At 40.4% G+C, this 19,080-nt stretch overlaps 1 protein-coding gene across 1 annotated transcript in view; it reads left to right on the top strand.

Moving 5' to 3' along the window:
* Positions 1–1,711: 1,711 nt before the first annotated feature.
* LOC146002895 (uncharacterized) overlaps positions 1,712–19,080 on the top strand; it is a 67,142-nt gene continuing 49,773 nt past the window's right edge. Inside the window, exon 1 of the mRNA XM_083140988.1 lies at positions 1,712–1,898. Within this exon, the coding sequence (XP_082997114.1) occupies positions 1,864–1,898 (35 nt within the window). The 5' untranslated portion in view covers positions 1,712–1,863. The remainder of the gene's footprint in view (positions 1,899–19,080) is intronic.

Raw genomic sequence — 19,080 nt, forward strand, 5'->3', positions numbered from 1 at the left:
GAAATTGACATCGTTCATTTAAAGATACAAGAAAGCCGAAAGATTGTTACTCTTATTGTTAAGAACAGAAATAAAGTTCATTTAGTTAGTATTCGTACAGAATAATCAAAGTAAAAATGCATTGGATCGAAAACATTGAGTGAAAAATACAGGAACATCCAAAGTACAAATGGTTTCACATTTTTCAAAATTCTAATAATTACAGTTGTAGGTGAGAGGTCACACAACACACTTTATAAAAGAAAAGTCCCCTTAACATTTAAAGCCTTTTCTTGAACGAGATGTGCAAAGGTTAATATCAAAATGCATTCAGATACTAACTGCATTAAATGCAAAATAAATAATGGAAAATAGTTATGCTGGTAATCACTCGTTTGGTGGATCGAGTCTACCCATTTATATTATTTCGATCGTAAAATTTATTTTTGTTAGTTTATAATAGTTATTATTGTATAATAACATTTATAACCGTGGTAATAATACTTATTATTTATCTACTATTCAACTTTTATCATTTGCCCTAGCCCCCTGCAAAAATTTCTGGCGACGCCTATGCACCTTAGCTATATTTTCATTACTTGTATGTGTAGTAACAGTAAATAAACACATGAAGAGATATTGTGTTGGTTGACGGAAAGCGCGTGCGGATTTTGGCAGCGGAGGGGAGCCACGACAGCTAAAAGTTTGAAAACACCTCGTGTAGGCTATTCCCCCCTCTTTCTTTTTTTTAAAAAAAAGAAATAATAAAATTAAACGAACCTTTACTGTCAGAAGAAAAGCTTAAGCAGAAGTATTTAATGGAATTTAAATTCCATGGCATTTACATTTATCAATTTTTTTTTTTAATTAAGGCAATATGACAAATGTACAGATCTACATATTACTTCGCATTTGTAATTGAATTATGTTTTCTTACTTTTTGCTGTTACGCCTCTCGCTCTAGCGAATTTTCATTCGCTGTTATTGCGCCCTGAAACAATTATTAGTCTAGATGCTTCGTGCTGCATTATGGAACTAATATTTAAATTAATTCAATTTGAACTTGATTAAGGAACGTAACAGTTCATCAACTCCCTTTTCTTGCGCAAGCGTTTTCTGAAAGATGACAGAATGGGAAGCTTTCTACTTTATATTCATTTATAAGCGTTATATTATATTTATTATAACTGTTTAGGGCCAACAATGGCAAATACGGTCAGTTTGACTGCAGTCAGAACAGATATAATGTCGGTGATTGTACCGTACTTAAGGAGCTTGAAAACATGACAATTCGCGTTTCGTTAATAAATTTCTACATTTGGGATTTTTTTTGTGTTATAAATGCGACTGTTATATTGTTACCAGGGTTGAAAATTTACCGTTGTTGCCAGGGTGATGGTAGAGGGCAATGCATGAACTCACCTAGCCCCTTTTCGTTCATTTTCACCCTGCAGTGAGGGAGTGATACTTGTATTTTTACATGCCTAGCTAATACTTTAACAGTTTTTTTCTTTTCTTTTTTCCTACTTCCTGTTCCCGGACCTTGTCCCAAAAGCCGATAACGCCTGTGAGCGCACCGCCGCTGTCACAAGCCTTCCGATAAGAATACTGAATGTGGGGAGAAGGCAGCGCCTTTATCTGCCTCGGCGAAAGATCTCGCCGGCAGATAGCAACACTGCAGCTCCGACTGCTAAGCGAGTCTCTTCTTGTCTCCCTCAGTCGAGTCGCGGGCTCTGCTGACGAAAGTATATGTAAGGGAGCGTTCTCCAAAGTGCGACATGAGTGTTCGGCGAGACAAAAGTATTTGTGATCGCTGCCTCGTGTAGAGAAAAAAGTTCGCGCGCAAGATTAACTGTAGTTGGTGTTCATGAATTGTGATAGACGATGGCTGGAAGAGGAAATCGACTTCAGAATTTCAGGTGAGTCTTCTTTTTTTTCCCCTAATGGGATAGGTGAACACGCGGTGGCATTTAAACAAAGCAACGCACCTTGATTTTCCGAAAGGTGGATTGGCAACCGGATCCCGTGTGCGTATGGAGGTACACACTCAACAGTTGTTCCAGTGAATTGAATAGGGTTTGTAATAGGTTGTTATTAGTTTCTTGGACCGAAGCACGCGTATTTTATAGTTAAACGTATTTTCATTTTTCTTACTTTTATGGTCATATTTCTGTCACTTGCAGGTGATCACAACAATGAGGACGAATTATTATTGGGTTAAACTGAAAAAGATACACTCACATACAAACACATATCCAGAAAAGGACTCGAACCCGGAATGTTCGTTGACGGGACCGTAATTCAACGCGCTCGCGCACCAATGTGGCGATAAACAAACAAACATTGAGATAGTTGAAGGGCTGGGGTGTAACATATGGTAAGTGCCATTATGGTGATTTCTGAGTTCATTAAGAAAAAAAGGTTATTAGAAGCTATACTATATATAAATTGTTTTTGTGTTGTGTTTACCATATTCAAAAGGTTTCACTGAGTCCAATGCAAATTGTATGCCATGGCAATTTCATTCGAAAATTGAATGATTTTACTTTGTAAGTCAATGACCAAAATGTCACTTACCATGGTTTACATCCGACCCCTTCAATTAATTATATCCGGGTGTTCATATATCAGATGCTGATTCTTTAGCACCACAAATTTCCCGATGACGTACGGTAGGGAGTTGAATTATGCTTCTCCATTGCTCGGTGTTAAAACAAAAGTGTGTTGTAAGTTCTCTTTATACTCAATGATAGAGAGTGGAACTACAGTTTAAAGTGGTGTCAGAGGCATTGTACGATGTGCCTCCGCCGGGAACTGAACCAAAATCTCTTTACATTACAAGGCGACAGCGTTAGCACTGCGCCGTCGGGAGGCCATATTTTGATGGTGCCACCTCGAAAATATTTGTAAGTAAAAAACTATGACCGGGCGAGGGTTATGGAAATTTCAGAATTACCCTATAGCCTATATCTTTTTTTTCTATTTCCTATGTATCGTTGGCTTGACGTTAATTTGGTTTATTTAAGTGATATTTTAGTGCTGGATTTTGCATTCATTTTGTTTAAGTGATAGTGCTGGATTTCTTTTTGACTTCGCACTGCCCCTCACACTTTTTAGTGCTCAGAACCTCAGTCGAGGGCCCCTTTATTTAAGTCAGTATGGGTGCTCTAATATGTGTCGTCAGTTCACCTGTCGCGACAAATATAAAATACGTGGAAAAGTGACGTTAATTCAAATATGTTTGGCAGAATAAGATTGCATCATGTTTCTTGTAAACAACAACACATAGAAGTGTGAAACTTGAGACGTTAATGAAACTTGGTGAGGGAAAGTGCTCTAATGTGAATTATACGCAAAGTTCTGATAAGAGAGGAATATTCCTCCTTCTGAACACGTCCTTTTGTTTTTCTTGTTAGTCATCACTGATTTGTTACAACTATGCACATTATTTAACAAACTTAAATCTATTTTCAGAGAACAATTCTTCATTACTCTGATCACAATAGAGTATATGTGCAAATCACCCTAGTGGCATCTCAGGTTTTTATTACGTTAATGTAATCAGTGTAATTTTTAAAAATAAATGTCAGGAACAGTAAATACAAATTTCATTCACTTGTAACTTCGGTGAGGCATTACTAAGTAAACAGCAACAATTAAAATATCTTATAATGCGAAAACAAATTTTCTGAAATCTACTGTTCCTCTTTACATTGTTCATTTCCTTCAAGAAAACTAACTAAATGTACCCTTGAAGCATCTTATGATTATGGTAGAGATGTCCAATTTAGTGTAAAATCTTATCTTGTCTGATTGTTATCTGGCGGTCGCCGCGCCGGTTCCTGGCCACTGAGATTTCTTCGAGAATTCGACCTAAAACACATTGATTTAAAAAGAGCGCTAATATAGCTAATATATATATATAGCATCAAAGTGTCACTCCATCGACGCCCAATTTAACCTCCTTCTAGAGATTAACATGCACTTGGAATTGAGGTGGGGGATTGTTGATGTCTGTATTCTTCCCATTTTTTCTCATATGTTAAAATGAAATAACATTGGTTACCATTGGTTTTATGACATGGGCGGATTGAGAGGTTTGGCGGAGGGGCCGAGAACATCGAGAGTAAATCAACAGTGCAGGACTGTCGTCGCTTCCTTGGGCATCTGAAACTAAGTAATCGTTCCCATTCATGCTTAAAAATAAGGGATCATATCCGGAGACGACGTGGGGGTTGGATAGACAAACAACAAATCGTGAATGAACACAGTATGCAAAGACTACAAAACGTAAACAACGAGAGAGGAGATCATTAGTCCGATAGGGGTAAGCGATACGGTGCACGACTTCATGTGGGACTTGGAAGATTAAGTGGGAAGATTTTAAGAGAAATTCATGGACAATCACCCCCTCTTACGCACATAGAACGCAACTGTAGCGAGGATATCATTCTGGTGGGCTCAAGGCTCGACGAAATATATCTCAGGTGAGCTGGCTGTCCGGTTACTGGGATTCTTATTTTCTCTCTCGCTTTCCCTCTTTCTCCTTGTTTTCCTTTCTTTTATCTTTTTCTATCCCTCTTTCTAACTTCTTCTACATCTCCTTCTCACTCTGTCTACTTCTCTTTCTTCTTCACTTTCTAGATTATTTTCTTTCTATCTTTCGTTCTCTGTCTCTTTTTCCAACGTTTCTTCATCTCTTTCTATCTTGCTCTTTGGTCTGTTTTCTTCCCTCTGTTTCGTTATGTCTTTGCATCATTTTCTCTAGTTGTCTTTCTCTCTCTATCTCTCTTTATTTGTAGGCTTGGGAGTCTCTTGCTATACCAGAAAGGATTCTAAAAACGTTTCACGTAGGCTATATGAGTGGACTGGAGGTGGATAATATTTCACGGGGGATAGAACCCACACTGGCTCACCTGGAGGCGACATTGTCGAGTAAGCTTCCTAACGAAGCGCATTTTTTCTATCTTCATCACCAGCCCGTGAATACATACTTTTGTAAGCAGCCACCTCTTATTAGCATTTTATCAACTAGGACGACGTTTACAAACAATGAAGTCGGTGGCGGCTTGTAACCACACATTCGCAATTATCTCAAAAAACGGCTCGTTTGCAGACCCATGTTTACTGAGACTTTTTTTTGCTTCTATTATCGTGCTTCAACTGTCAGTTTGCGCTATTACTTATGATACACCCTGTATATAGGGAAGGAACCATTTATTGATGGTCATATGGTTTGGTTTACATTAACTTCGTTCTTACAGTGGTGGAGAATAGCAATATGTTCCCTGGGCGCTCTAATGCCAGGGTAATGCGAGGAAGACGGGTGACATTGCTCCGTCAGTAGGTGCTGCGCAGCGGAGGACATTTGCATTACAAATCAAAAAGCAAGGTGCTAAGGTCATGTGCTTAAATACTCGAGACTCGGAGACAAACAGCACATATGCTCAACTGACGTCCGCCGTTCGTGGCTCAGAATGGCATCCACAGAAGACAAAACAAACAGCAAAGTCTGAACCATTATCGCAATGTGAATGCCATTCCTCCCACGGCCGTCCGGGAAAGATAAGCGCGATTGAATCCAAATTCCAAGCAAAAGCAACATCCAGCAGCAGGCAAACACCAAGAAGCATATTATTCAACATGAAGCGAGATAACATCGTAAAAACCTGCATGCCGTGGGAAGGTCAAGGGACCTGCACCGGAGAACCTGCAAGTGTATAAAAAAAAATACCCTCAAGGATTTAAAATATAAGTACATATGAACAGTGGCGAAGCGTGACGAAAAGGGTTTGGAAAGATACGAGCCAAAGGCACGAGGCCCTGACTTTCCCAGCACAAGAAGTTAGCTTTGATTTAGGTCGTTAATGTTGATTGATTTGGTGTTTTAAGTCCACTTTATGCACAGTAAGGCTAATTGGGACTGGACCTACAGTTTAAAGTGGGATCCGAACCACTAAGTGCTTCTACCGGGTATCGAACCCGGGGCCCCTTGATTGCAAGACGACGATGCTACCACTGAGCCATCGGGGAGGCCCTGGTTGTTAATCTCCGCTCTTATGATAACCAGGCGTCCGAACTACAGGACCTGTCACTCTTACCAACAAAGGTTATCATCTTTGAGGCCGGTGAGGTAGAGGAATTGCAAAGTTGCTGAAAATCTGAAGCAAATTGAATACGGATTACCACATAACTATTTCTGTCGCTTCGTGCAAGGGTTTATCCAGAAGTGTCCATCTGGTGTAAGTGTGGACGTTAGTATTTAGGGGCGTATAAGGGTATATTTGGATCAAAATGACCCTAAATTGGGCCTTTGTCAAAATTTTAGGGGGATGTTGAGTAAATTTTGAAGAGTGTTAGGGCGATGTTGGGTGTTGTATAAATCAATGGTAGCCGCCTATGCAATGAGTCAACCTCCAATCCTCCCCGATGTCGTAGTGGTAACGTCGTCCCCTTTTAATCAAGGGGTCCCGGGGTCGGTACCCGGTGGAGGCACATTGCACAGTGGTTCGGATCCCACTTTAAACTGTAGGTCCAGTCCCGATTAGCCTATCTGTGCATAAAGTGGACTTAAAACAATATCTCAAACACTATGTTGACAATCAGTTTAATGTAAACATTACAATTGATTTAAAATATTCATATAGCAACAGTATAGAAGCAGGCGAACAGAAAACTGGTTTAAAACTTTTATGTACAAAGAAAATCTGCGTTTAGATATCTCATTAGTTGGCCTCTTGCGTTATTATATTCTAATCAGACTTTTGCGTAAGTAACCTCACCGAGATTATCTAATCCACGATTAGATGATTTGGAGAAAGAAAGCTTAACAATGTCTTTGAATTATACACATTGCATTTCTCTCTATATATAACTATAACTGGAAGTGATTATTTGGGGATATTGAGCAAGTGAGTGGGTGCTCTCAAGTGAGCACCCACGCATACTGCATAGATAGATAACAAAACTCTGATCGAATGCCTCTCAGCAAGCGTTAAGTGCTAACGCTGATGCGAAGGAAATTGTGATCAATGCCGCCAAGAAAAACTCTTCGTACGCAATTATGGTAATCGCAGTAATGCCCGAGAGACCGCCGACAACAGTTCCATCGGCCGTGCATAGGAAGGAAGGAAGCATTACATAATGCTGTATATACTGATGGCCTTTCCCCAAACCCTGCTTTGTTATTATTCATGCCGTTTTTCCTTCGTGTTGCCGGGTCCTTGTCACGTACGGAGAGAGAAAAACTGCACCACGTGACTTTATTAGCGTAAAATTAGCGGATGTCCATGGACCAGCCACGACGCCGTAGTCGGTTGAACGTTTTTTTTTCCCTTTTTCATTCTCTTGAACATTGCAGGTGGCATGCTTTGCTTTCGCATGACGTACGCACTGTGTACGATACAATGAAAAATTATCAGACTAAAACAGTAATTGAAGGATGAATGAAAGTTCCCCCCCCCCCTTTCTATTCAACCATATTGGCAGGCTCTGTATGAAGTTTATCAAGTAAATCGCTAAAGATATGAATTGCGAAAGCTGCAAAGTAATGAAGATATGATCAAAAGACAGGAACAAATGGTGAAATGCAACAGAGTAAGAATACGGCCTCCGTGGTGGAGTAGTTAGCACAGCGCTCTACGACGCCAGGGGTCCAGGGTTCGAATCCCGGGCTGGGCGTTCTTTGTGAGTGCCCATTCATCATATAATCACTCATCTTCATCTTCGTGATCAGCCAATAGCACGGTGTAAAATAAAGAATATACAAGCGTTGATCTCCAGCGGCACGGCATTGATCGTAGAAAGTTTGACATTGAAAGATCTCAAATCCAGCTGGACGGTTAGACGGACGACCACGTCCTACGCTAGCTTCACTCATTATTGCGTTTCCTGTGGCGCAAGGCATGTCAAGCAGTGTTTCACTGGGTAATGTGTGATCAGTGCTTCGAGTCCCATCGCCGCTGTTGTCAGGCTGGATTCCACATAGTTGTCTCTCAAAGTTGTTGGGTTATCAGGGAAAGTTATCGAGAAATAACCATTTGGCTACATTACATCCCAATTCTAACCTTTAATAAACGCAATACCTTTTGTATCCCCGACCAATAGAATAGAACTTAGCAATTTGAAATCGGGTCCTCAACTCCGCCACTGATCCATCTACCTTGTTGCGAAGATCTTTATACGCCTTTTGGAGGCAGCGTTTTTGTTTACGGAAAACCTCCATGCGTGCATAATATCGCTTTGCAAAATCAAGGTCGTGTCCATAACCCATTGCGTGGGTGTTGCATTGGCCGCTCCTCTCGCTATAACGCCTCCTTCCCTGCAGCGGTTCAGAATTCTGCAGGAGCGGCACCAGGAAACAAATCTGTGCAGGAACCATTTGCAAACAAGTGTTTGCTTTCGGCAACTTATTCAGATGATTCAGGTTTATCTGGGAAAGCAACGCAGAAGAACATTTATGAGAATGGTAAGTACGCGCGTACGAGGAAAGGCTTGGAAAGACAGAATTATTTTCGGCGTTTCGTTGTTCACCATGATATATGTCCATGGCAAAGTTCATTCACATTGTTTCGCGCAGTGTGAGATACAAGAGTTGAAACGGATTGTCCCAAAGCAGAAGATTTTTCAGAAGCATCCGGATTTTTATTCCGCGTGAATATACAGTACATGAAGGAAAATAGCGAAGAATGATTTTCGTCCACGTTGCAATTGTACCTATAGTAAGTACATCCATCATGAGCTTGATTGATCTAACTTCTGGTTGTATGAATAGGAGAATACTCTTCAAACAGGAATAGAGAGTATTGGAGTTGGAGATATTGAATGCTCATTTCAGATAGTGGCTCGCCAAAAGTGGGCAACTGTTCACTTAATATTTCCTATCCAATTGTCCATTCCAACAAATTCAAAACAATTACTATTTAAGAAATATCTATTTCTATGTAGGCCTATATTTTGTAAATATTCGAAAATTCTTAGCATTACTCAGTAGGGAAAAGTTACTGAGAGAAGCACAGGGATAACAGCGACAAGAAAAAAGGTAGAGAAAACAAAGGAAGGGATGCGAAAATCATAAAGGTAATCCGTAAGAGGAAGAGCGAGGATTATATTAAAACAGAGAACGAGTGTGGAAGAGGGATTGTGCCAGTGCACACATAAGCGGGCGGAACATGTAATGTCTATACAGTATTTATAATCGTGTAGTCCCGTTTCGCCTAATTGCTTATCGGCACAAGATAATGTGATTTGAGAGAGAGAGAGAGAGAGAGAAACGAAAAGAGAGAGAAAGGATATGTGTGCTCTGTTTTGTTACTTCATCCTTAATAAGGGCTTAAAGTTAGGTTAGGTTAATAATATAATACAATAACCTAACCTAATCGAAAGTTGCCTTAATAAGCTCTTAGTATACGACTAAGGCTATTGGCTGTTATATTGTTGACTTTTTGGCTTATGTGACTCTTCGTAATTAGCATCGGCACATGTTCCGAATTGTTATTGATTGCCCTCAAAATTTTCCTCACTTGAAATATTTTCCATCCAACTGATTTAGGCGAAATAGGATTCGGCATAACGGGATGTTCCATTTCGCCTAAAATGGTGGACTGTTGTCAATTCTGGTTGACGGGCGCTGATAAGCCATTAGGCGAAAGGGGTGTGATCTTCATAACTGTTCTCCCGCTCAGAATTTTCTGACGTGTTGGGATGTCGAAGTTGGAAGTACAGCTTGACCAAAATTGGAACCCCGCAAACTCGCGAACTAACGTGGACACTCATTTGTTTTCCTTTTTCTCTCGTTCACGTATTCAACAACGTTAAGTATTACGTCTCTGCTTTCGCTGTGCACGATTTTTCCCGTCAAGAACACACAAACAATGGCACTGAATAAAGGTGACTACGATGCGTTAAAGAACACCGCGCTTTTTGACAGCGCAGTGGCAAGATTACATGGTAAACAGCTGTTTAAATCTCCCACGCTTACGGTTGAAAATTCGACAACAGCATCAGATGGGTTTTCCTCTTGTTGGTCAAGGGATTCGAACTCCACCAAGACGGGGATAGATGAAAGCTTTGTCTTGTTGGTAGAGAGAGAGAGAGAGCTGCCTATTCGAATGAACAAATCAGAATTGAAAATAAAACCTCTGGAATTCTGTTTCCAAACAATCCTCGAACAGTTTGCAAACTGCTTACTAACAAAGAGACCCCAGTCGTCTGATCACTTCGTCTACGAGGACTGCGCCAAGTCTCTTGTGAAACGCAAACATTGGTGGGGTGTGCAGTTCGACGATCTGCGATCAAGCAGCGACAGGCTTCTCAATAGCTATCGGTGGCGACAGTACTCTCGGACACTCTGTCAACACATTCGCTTTGCCGTACGTCGACCCGCGCAGAAGTACTCCAAGAGCCCTGAACCAACACTCAACCGCGACTTCCACTTCTGGCCGTCTGCAGTCGGTGCTCGATGGTGCCACAATGCAGACTTCTCTATACAAGAGACTATTATTCTTGTTCTTTTTTCCCCCCTTCCGCACGAAAATTGTACAAGCGTCGCACAGGCAAGAGAATATTCAAAAGTACGTGACGTGAAAGATGATTGGGTGTTGACGAGTTTTCGGTCGTCTTAAAGATCAGTGTCGGATGACAAAGAGATTGGTACTTCACGACCCCGAAGTAAAATGGAATGCAGTATTTCAATGAATGCCGTGCATGTAAACATTTGCTTGATTTCCCAGATGTGGGGGAAAAAATGAATTAACTTAAGACGTTTGGTTGTTTTAGGTGGACTTAAATAAAAAAAATATATCAAATTTGGAAATTTGGTTAAATTATTTGGTCATTTTAAACTAATAGGCATGGTTTGTAATTTCCTGTAAATTAAAAAATATATATATTTCTTTCTGTGAATGCAAATCAGAAAATATCGCGCGAAAATTGCATGTAATATTTTTACAATTGAAATTCCATACGCGATAGGAATATTATGTGAAGTAGTATGAAAAAATAGAACAATGGAAGTAACGTGTGGACAATCAACATTGATTCTGGATAGGTTTTTTACAGTTTTGTTGGGGAGAAGGGTGCCACCACCTCAGTTCTCAACGCACTGCTCCAGCGTCTAGGTGTCGCTAGAAACTATTGGAGGGTGGTGGTTTGGGGGAGCCCAAACTTTTGGAGGCAGGCAGGGTGAAGCCAATACTAAAAGTATTGGAAATAATAACAATAACGATTATTAACATGGTTGCGATTATTATTATTATTATTATACAAGAATAACTAATTAAAATAAACCAATTTTATTCCAAATGTATTATTATTATGTTCTTGGGTAGACTTTCCTACTCGATTTATCATGTGAGTGAATATCCAGAACAACTATTTTTCTTTATCTTTTTACATTTCAGACAGTTAGTGTAAGGCAAAATGCGTAGTTATTCTGGTTGTTATTAACTTATACGTCTCGTTCAAGAAAAAACATTAACAATTAGGGGGAAATTTTAGCCAACCAAAATGAAATATATTTCGGGCAAAACATACTGCCCCCAATGTCGTCATCGGGAAACAATTGTGGAGGTAACCAACATCCTATGAAATGACAAAGGATGAGTTTCTGTCTACCACGAAATAAATGGGGGTAGAATTTCAGATTTTAAAATAGTAAAGCTTTTAACGTTTGACGAAAGTTTGGAAAGTGACATAATTATGGTTTTTCTTTACCTTTGTTACCACTTGCTAGAAATGAACTATTTTCTACCATTATTATTATTTCTCTTTGGAAATTTACTATAACATGAAGTGCTCTACCCTTCCTTCATTGTCACGCCCAATTCCAGCCCATGGAAATAAATCATATGCCTCGGTCGGTTCCTAATGTGACAGCGAGACTATTGCATTTTACGTGGGATTTACTAAATACAAGCAGTTTTCCTTCTTATTTAGCGTCAATGTACGAGTAATTTCCAGCCGTAGCACGGTCTATTCCAAACGCTTAGTAACCTGATCACAAGAGTATAATTTCGATTGTAGTTGGGGGATCACGTTTTCGTGGTTCAGATCTCACATGAAACTGTAGGTATACCCTCTCTTAGCCTGTTGGATCTGAAGACAGCATTCACTTTTTTCTAAACATCTTCACAAATTCGAGTTCAATGGAAGATCCTCTCATATATGCTTCTGCCACTGAGTTAATGATGCAATTGATGCCAAGGATACGAGACAGCGCGCGGATTCTTAGAATGTACGTCGACTATGTGTAAGTCCTACGTGTGTCACATGAGCGTCTATCTCTTGGGTGACCATGCGAGCAGAGACTGTTGATGGACGGCGCCTATCCTCACTTCCCGGAAGTGCAGAAGTGCCGGTTATGGTTTCGCGGTTACCGTTCATGGTGCCTAGCTTCCAAAATTGATGAGGGGTGACAAGTTGGATCTGTGGTTGCCACACGCTTGATACTGTTAGATTACGATTATTCTATAACTAACTGATGGGATTCAATAACTTGAATGAATGGAAATCCGTCGTAGTCGGCCTGTTATCATAAGAGGTATACACTACTCCTTGCACTTTGTTTTGTTTTTTCATTTGATTCTTATTCTGCTGTTCTTACTCTTATCTATTTATTTTCCCCCTCAGACCATCTTTTCATGCTCACCATTTATCCAGTTCTGCTGATATTTTATTTAGGCTACACGTACTCCCGTTTATTTTTATTTTAATCTATTTTTCTGCTGTCTACTATGCTCAGTTCATCTTATATTTATTAATCGGACTTCTGGTAACGCTTTTCCATGCGCCTCTCTTTGCCTTTTCAACTTTACTTATTGCAGTTTTTTTTTAAAAAAAAATCTCTCTTTCATTGCATTGCATTCCATTCTTCGTATATCTTCTCTTTTTGACTCCCTGTGTTTTCCTGTTTATTTTTGTTTTCATTTACCCACCAGACTTTCCTTCATATTGTTCCTTTTGTTAGCTTAATTGCAACAAAAATTACAGAAATCTAAAGCAACAGGCAACAGGCGACAAAACTGTTCTTTTCAGTGTAAGGACAAAACCAAAATAAACAAATCCACATGACCTACTCATATATGAAAACAAAAACAATTTCGATTTCAGCTGTGCAGCATGAACCTTACTCATAGAAGGTACATATCATTAAGTTTTATCCATCGACTAAGCTACTCTACTGTGCAATGGCAGTTCCCCCCCCCCCATTTTTTTTCCACTTTCAACCCTGCACAATGCTAAACATTATATACCAAGGGAAAGTAAACTGTCTTTGCCCCCCCCTCCCCCAACTTTTTGCACATTGTCCCCTTAGATTTGGAACCCAACTGCTACTGTGGTAATATTATAGGGCCTTAATTTATGAATTATATTTCTATGGACAAACTGAGTTGAGAATTAACCAATAGCTAAGCAACTAATTCACGTTGTTTTGTTCACGTCTTTTCCATGAACAGATAATAATAGTGGAAGGTCTCATTCCCGATTCTTGAAATATGTGAATCCCTACATCAGCAGAGAAGACAAAAGAAACAATATTCTTCATCAGACACCCATAAAAGCTCTGTTACGCTGATCGCCATTGCAGAGGTATTGTTCAAGACATTGCAAGGCTGTTAATTATCGTTGTCTAGAAGAGGTGTACATGAAATGGCGTCCCAAATACCAGGCGTTAAAAACTGGCGTCGTGCTGTGTTTAACAACGGAAAGAGTTACGTCCTTTCAGTGTCCATGCTTGTGTGATTTGTCCGCTGGTGCACGTGTTCATTCGGTGACACCCAAACCTACATTGCAGGGAGTAAAGGCTGGAGCTCAGACGAAATTTTCTCCCACGCTTCAACTCGTGTCTACTCGGATCCATTGTCAAGAAGAGTAATTAAGACTATTACTTAATCGCGTTGCGGTATCTTGTTATTCGCGAGAACGAAGGCTATTCTTCTTACTACCTTTCCTCACAACCCTTCCTAGTTTCCTTCTCTCTAAAAACATTGTTTTTTTCCACGTACGCGTATCCACAGCTTAATGTTTTCATTCTACCTCCCTTACTTTGTGTTTACCATAGTTTGCTCGCTCGCTCTGTCTCTATATATCCATTTGCTGACTTGAGCTTGCAAATGTCGACATTTTCTTGTACTCTCTCCACTTTTTCGTTGACTAGTGGCCATTTATTTTTTGTCGTTGTTGTTTTGTTTGTCTTCTCTTTCTTTTCCCTACAACCTTTGCCCCTTTCATTTTCCATGAAGGTTCAGTATACCACATACCGCAACATCGTTCTCTTAACATTTCACCTAGTTATGTTGTTTCCCTAATCAGTACTTTGGACCTCCTCGATGACACTCTGTCTCTGTGGCCTTGTAATCAAAGGTTCCTGGGTTCGATTTCCCGTGGACTCGCATCGCTCAAAAGTTCGGATTCCACTTTAAACTTTAGGTCCAGTCCCAACCATGGACGTCCGGAAGGGAGGAAAGGGGTGCCACGCCCACTCTGAGAAATGATTGCCATTCTAAAAGTATAGGCATTTCAGTTATAGTCATTTATGTTTATTTTTAAAAGGGAGTTTCAAGAATATCATTGCTTCAAACTGAAGGAGTGAATTTTCAAGGGCGACGCTATTATTGAGGGAAAATATGTTTCGTTTGCCACACCCCTGGAAAATCACCTTGCTTGCACTCTCTTGGAAAAAAATGCTGCGGACGTCCACGGTCCATCTTACGAAATCTGATCATAAAGTGGACTTAAATCCAGCTTTGATTTCATCCGGCAGTATATTGTTGTCTTATTAGGAGCTAGAAAATATAGAAAGATGAAACTACGTTCCCCGAGACTAGTCTGTGTGACTGCAACAAACCTAGTCAGCGTGAAGCCTCCATCTTCATACATCTCCGTTCTTGAAGCATTGCGTGTTTATGCTCCTGATGCCATAATAGTAAACTCTAGCTTGTTAACTTATGAGAACCCACCGAGCAATCAAAACAGGTTTTTCGCGTTGCAAGAAACTGGTTTCCATCTTGAGCAAAATTACACACAAATTACCCATGAACAGCAGAGAAAACACTAAGCAATAATGTACTCTGCCAACATTGTCAATAAATTTGTCACGAAAAATTAACCTGCTCTCCCATTTTTGTTGCCTGCTTGATTTGAAAATGGAATGGCCCTGCAGTTAGAAAGTAGCTTAGGTGATCTAACCGCAGCAAAGATAAAAACACGAAAAGTTTTGAAGAGAATGACGATGGTTGAGCAGCGTAAGCTCACGTACAGCATTGCGTTTGGTTACCAGATCAATGGGTATTTTTTTCCTTTGATTTGTGGAAGCTCGAAGTTTTGACCCAAGCACGTATCTAGAAATATATTTAGGCGCGGGGGACGAACCAAATGTCTTGAAAATAATATTAATTATATAAATGTTTATAATACGTTAATATAATTCATAATATAAAATTAAGGGGTCCCGGGTTCGATACCTGTCGAAGGCACATAGTGGTTCGGATCCCACTTTAAACTGTAGGTCCAGTCCCGATTAGCCTTACTGTGCACAAAGTGGACTTAAAACACAAAATCAAATCAAATCAATAATAGTAAATTAATTAATATAGCATTGTTATTGTTAGATAAATAGGTAAAAAAGACGTAGAGGCATAAGAGCACGTATTCGTTATCTAGCTTACGTGTAGCAAAGAGGAAATTAATGTCAAAAGTATAAAGAATTGAATATTTATTGAATAGAAAAAGGTTTTTAGTTCCAGATGACGAAAAGTAAAGTTCCTAATTAATATTTTATGCAAAGCCGTACCATACCAGTCTAATCCTTGCTTTCCACTATGTTCGTCGGAAATATATAACCCTCAATTATGCAACAAATGCTAAACAAGTATATTTTCATTATTTAACCCTGCGTTGGTCGCGCACGGTCTCTAGTTCCGGGTATGTGATTGTAACGTTGTTATTTATCAATGATTGTTTTGTCAACATTCTCCCTCTAGCTGAGTCTCTAACCTTCCTCTTTTCCCCCCACGATTTTGTTTTCAGTGTTAGTAAGAAATTCCAACCGCTTGGGGGTTTTCGTTGAAGCCCCTTGCTGTCTGAGTCCATGCGCGGCTATAGGCATACCGTACCTAGTTTTTACTGAAAATCTGATATGCCGTTCCATGCTCGATTAACGAAGAGTACCTTTTTATAGAATTTCAATTTTTATAGTTTTAGAGAATCTAAATTGTTGGAAGAACAGATCTAATCGTTATAATTGAGGATTTGGCGATTTAGACCATTAATTTAGCATATTTTAAAAACTCTGTCTCCGAGACCATGCGCGACCATCGACGTAACATTTCTTGCGCGACCCACTTGGTCTTTCAAGGAGGAGGGGTCCTGACCCCTTAGGTCCCCTCCTAAATACAATCATGTTCCGTCCGCAGAAGTCACGCGAAAAATGACCGGAGAGTTGGATTTCCCATCTCGTATCTAATCCTAAGCGAGTTAAGATAATTGTGGAAATTGTGATAACCGTGGGCAAATGTTTGAACAGAGATGTGCTTCAAGAGTGCTAATCCAAATTTGTTTTACGTGGCAGGTCGTGCAGTTCGAGTTTTCTTTTGTTTGAACTCACGTGTGGCATCCTCTTTTAGACACACGGGAACTGCTCTTATCTTGAGTCATTTTAATCCAGAACTCGCAACCGCATTTCTACAAAGGAAATTCCCTTGTTAAAGGCACATTCTTGAAATTTTCAACCATTGTTAATCCTAAATAAAACATACGAAGGAATTTAAGAGGTACTTTGCCATAAGCAAGAACTTTCGCAATAGGGTTGGTACCGAGATGATCATGAAAAATGGAGACCAGACAATTCGATGATGATATCGAGAACGAGACAGAACTCTGTAAAGTCGAGACTTGCTGTCCGAGACTCTCGGTCTCGATCGAGACTGTATGGTATTGAAAATGAAAACCTAAACAATTTTTTTGTTATTTTCCTATGCGACTACTTCATAGATATTTACAGATAAGCAATGCATTGTGCATGCAAACATTGCAAAACCGCCGATCTCCGTGGCGGAGTGGTTGGCACAGCGCCCTACGACATCAAGTGTCCCGGGTTCGTATCCTGGCCTAGGCGTTGGTGTTCTTTGTGAATGTCCCTTCATCAAATCATCATTCATCCCCATCCTCGCGAAAAATCGAGGTAAGATAATCAATCAATCATACTTAAGCTCGGTAGAGAATAATGAGGATGGGGAATGATATAATGAATTCGATGAAGGGACACTCACAAATACACCCAGGCCTAGAAATTCGAACCCGGAGACCCTGGTGTCGTAGTGCGATTTGCTAACGCCAGCGGTGCCCATCCCCCCTCCCCAAGGCCTATGACGCAATCCCCCCAAAAAAGTACAACATTCGCCCCGCTCCCCTCTTATGCGGAATTATTTATTGAAATTTTTTGGTCAGAAAAAAATTTGCAGAACAATATAATACACACATAGTTAACCAATATATGTTTACTTTATGTACTTTAGGCTCACTTTAATGTTTGCTAACATCAAATATACAAAACTGCTCAGACTTACTGCTATTGTTAGTGTACTGAACCTTATTCTTAACAGTTTTTCTGCGTAACTAACCTTGTATTAATGCGAACAGCACGGCCCCTCTTCTAAACCGATTCTAAAGGCATAAGAGGTGGCAGTAATGGCGATTGGGTTCCAAAACTAGGGGGACAAGGTGTCAAAACTGGGGGGGCCAAGGACAATTTACTTTCCCTTGGTAGATAAAGTTTAGCATAGTGCGGGAGCAAAAATGGCAAAAATGGCAAAAAGTGGGGAGGGGAACTGCCCCCCCCCTCGTTCCCCTAATCGCCGCCACTGAGAGGTGGTGTTTCATTTCAACCCCATCGCCGCGATCACCCACACGTAGGTAGAGAAACTGTACATAATAACCATAACTAAAAATCAATAAGAAGTCAATCACACGAAACGACCTCCCCCCATTTTTGTTTGAAGATATACAGAATTGGTATAAAATTTTGTCCCCCCAAAAAATTCCCATGGCGCAGGCGCGTCATGAAATCCCCTGTGGGCACCCCTGTGCTAACCCCCCCGCCACAGGGACCGACTATGTCTGTAACCGACTTTTAAAAAGTGCGTGGTGAAAATAAATGTGACTTGGCACACTCTAGCCCTGACTTCTTCAATTCATCCATTGTCTTGGAGAGCTACCTGTATTGCCCTACTTTGTACAGAATATCAAGGAAGAGAGAGAGAGTAGAAACAATATCTGAAGTCTTCGAAACGTGTTCCAGACCCCAAATTAGGCAAGCAGCAGAAGCGATCGGCCAATAAACTATTCCCAACATGACGTATACAAGTGGCCTGTCTGCACGGAATCTACGATCACCTCGGCCCGCATCGTACTCGCTGCCATATGTAAGCGGTGCGTCTGAGGAGGAAAGATTCGGGCGTTTATTTGTTGCACAAACAAAGACGCACACGTGTAGACTTGTTTCTTTATTCGTGACCCTGTTCGGTTCGTTCTTGTTCTGTTTCCCAAGCGACGATTTTAGTATACAGCATAAATATCACTGGCCAAATTTTCCATCGCCATTGCTTATGCAACGTTAGGTTCAACAATTAAAACAAAGAAACAGGCCACTTCCATTTGGCCTCCCGATGGCGTAGCGCTAACGTCGTCGCCTTGCAATCAACATAGTAGTTGGGATCCCACTTTAAACTGTAGGTCCAGTCCAGATTATCATTTATTTACATATAAACTAATTCAAACAGACAAAGCAAATACATTTCTGGAGAACACGTACGACGTGAGAGAAAAATGAATGAAAGTAGTGCTGAACATGATTGATTGATTTGCTTTATTTTACTTCGCTTTTCTGCCACTTTTGGCTAATTGCGAAAATGGGGATGAGTGATGATATGATGAAATTGATGGATGGACACTCAAAAACATCCATGCGCCTCCCCGATGGCGCAGTGGTATCGTCATCGCCTTGTAATCAAGGGGTCCCGGGTTCAATACCCGGTGGAGGCACATAGTGGTTCGGTTCGGTTCCACTTTAAACTGTAGGTCCAGTCCCGATTAGCCTTACTGTGC

This window comes from Lepisma saccharinum, chromosome 1, assembly GCF_977018435.1.
Source record: "Lepisma saccharinum chromosome 1, izLepSacc3.1, whole genome shotgun sequence".
Taxonomy (NCBI): domain Eukaryota; kingdom Metazoa; phylum Arthropoda; class Insecta; order Zygentoma; family Lepismatidae; genus Lepisma; species Lepisma saccharinum.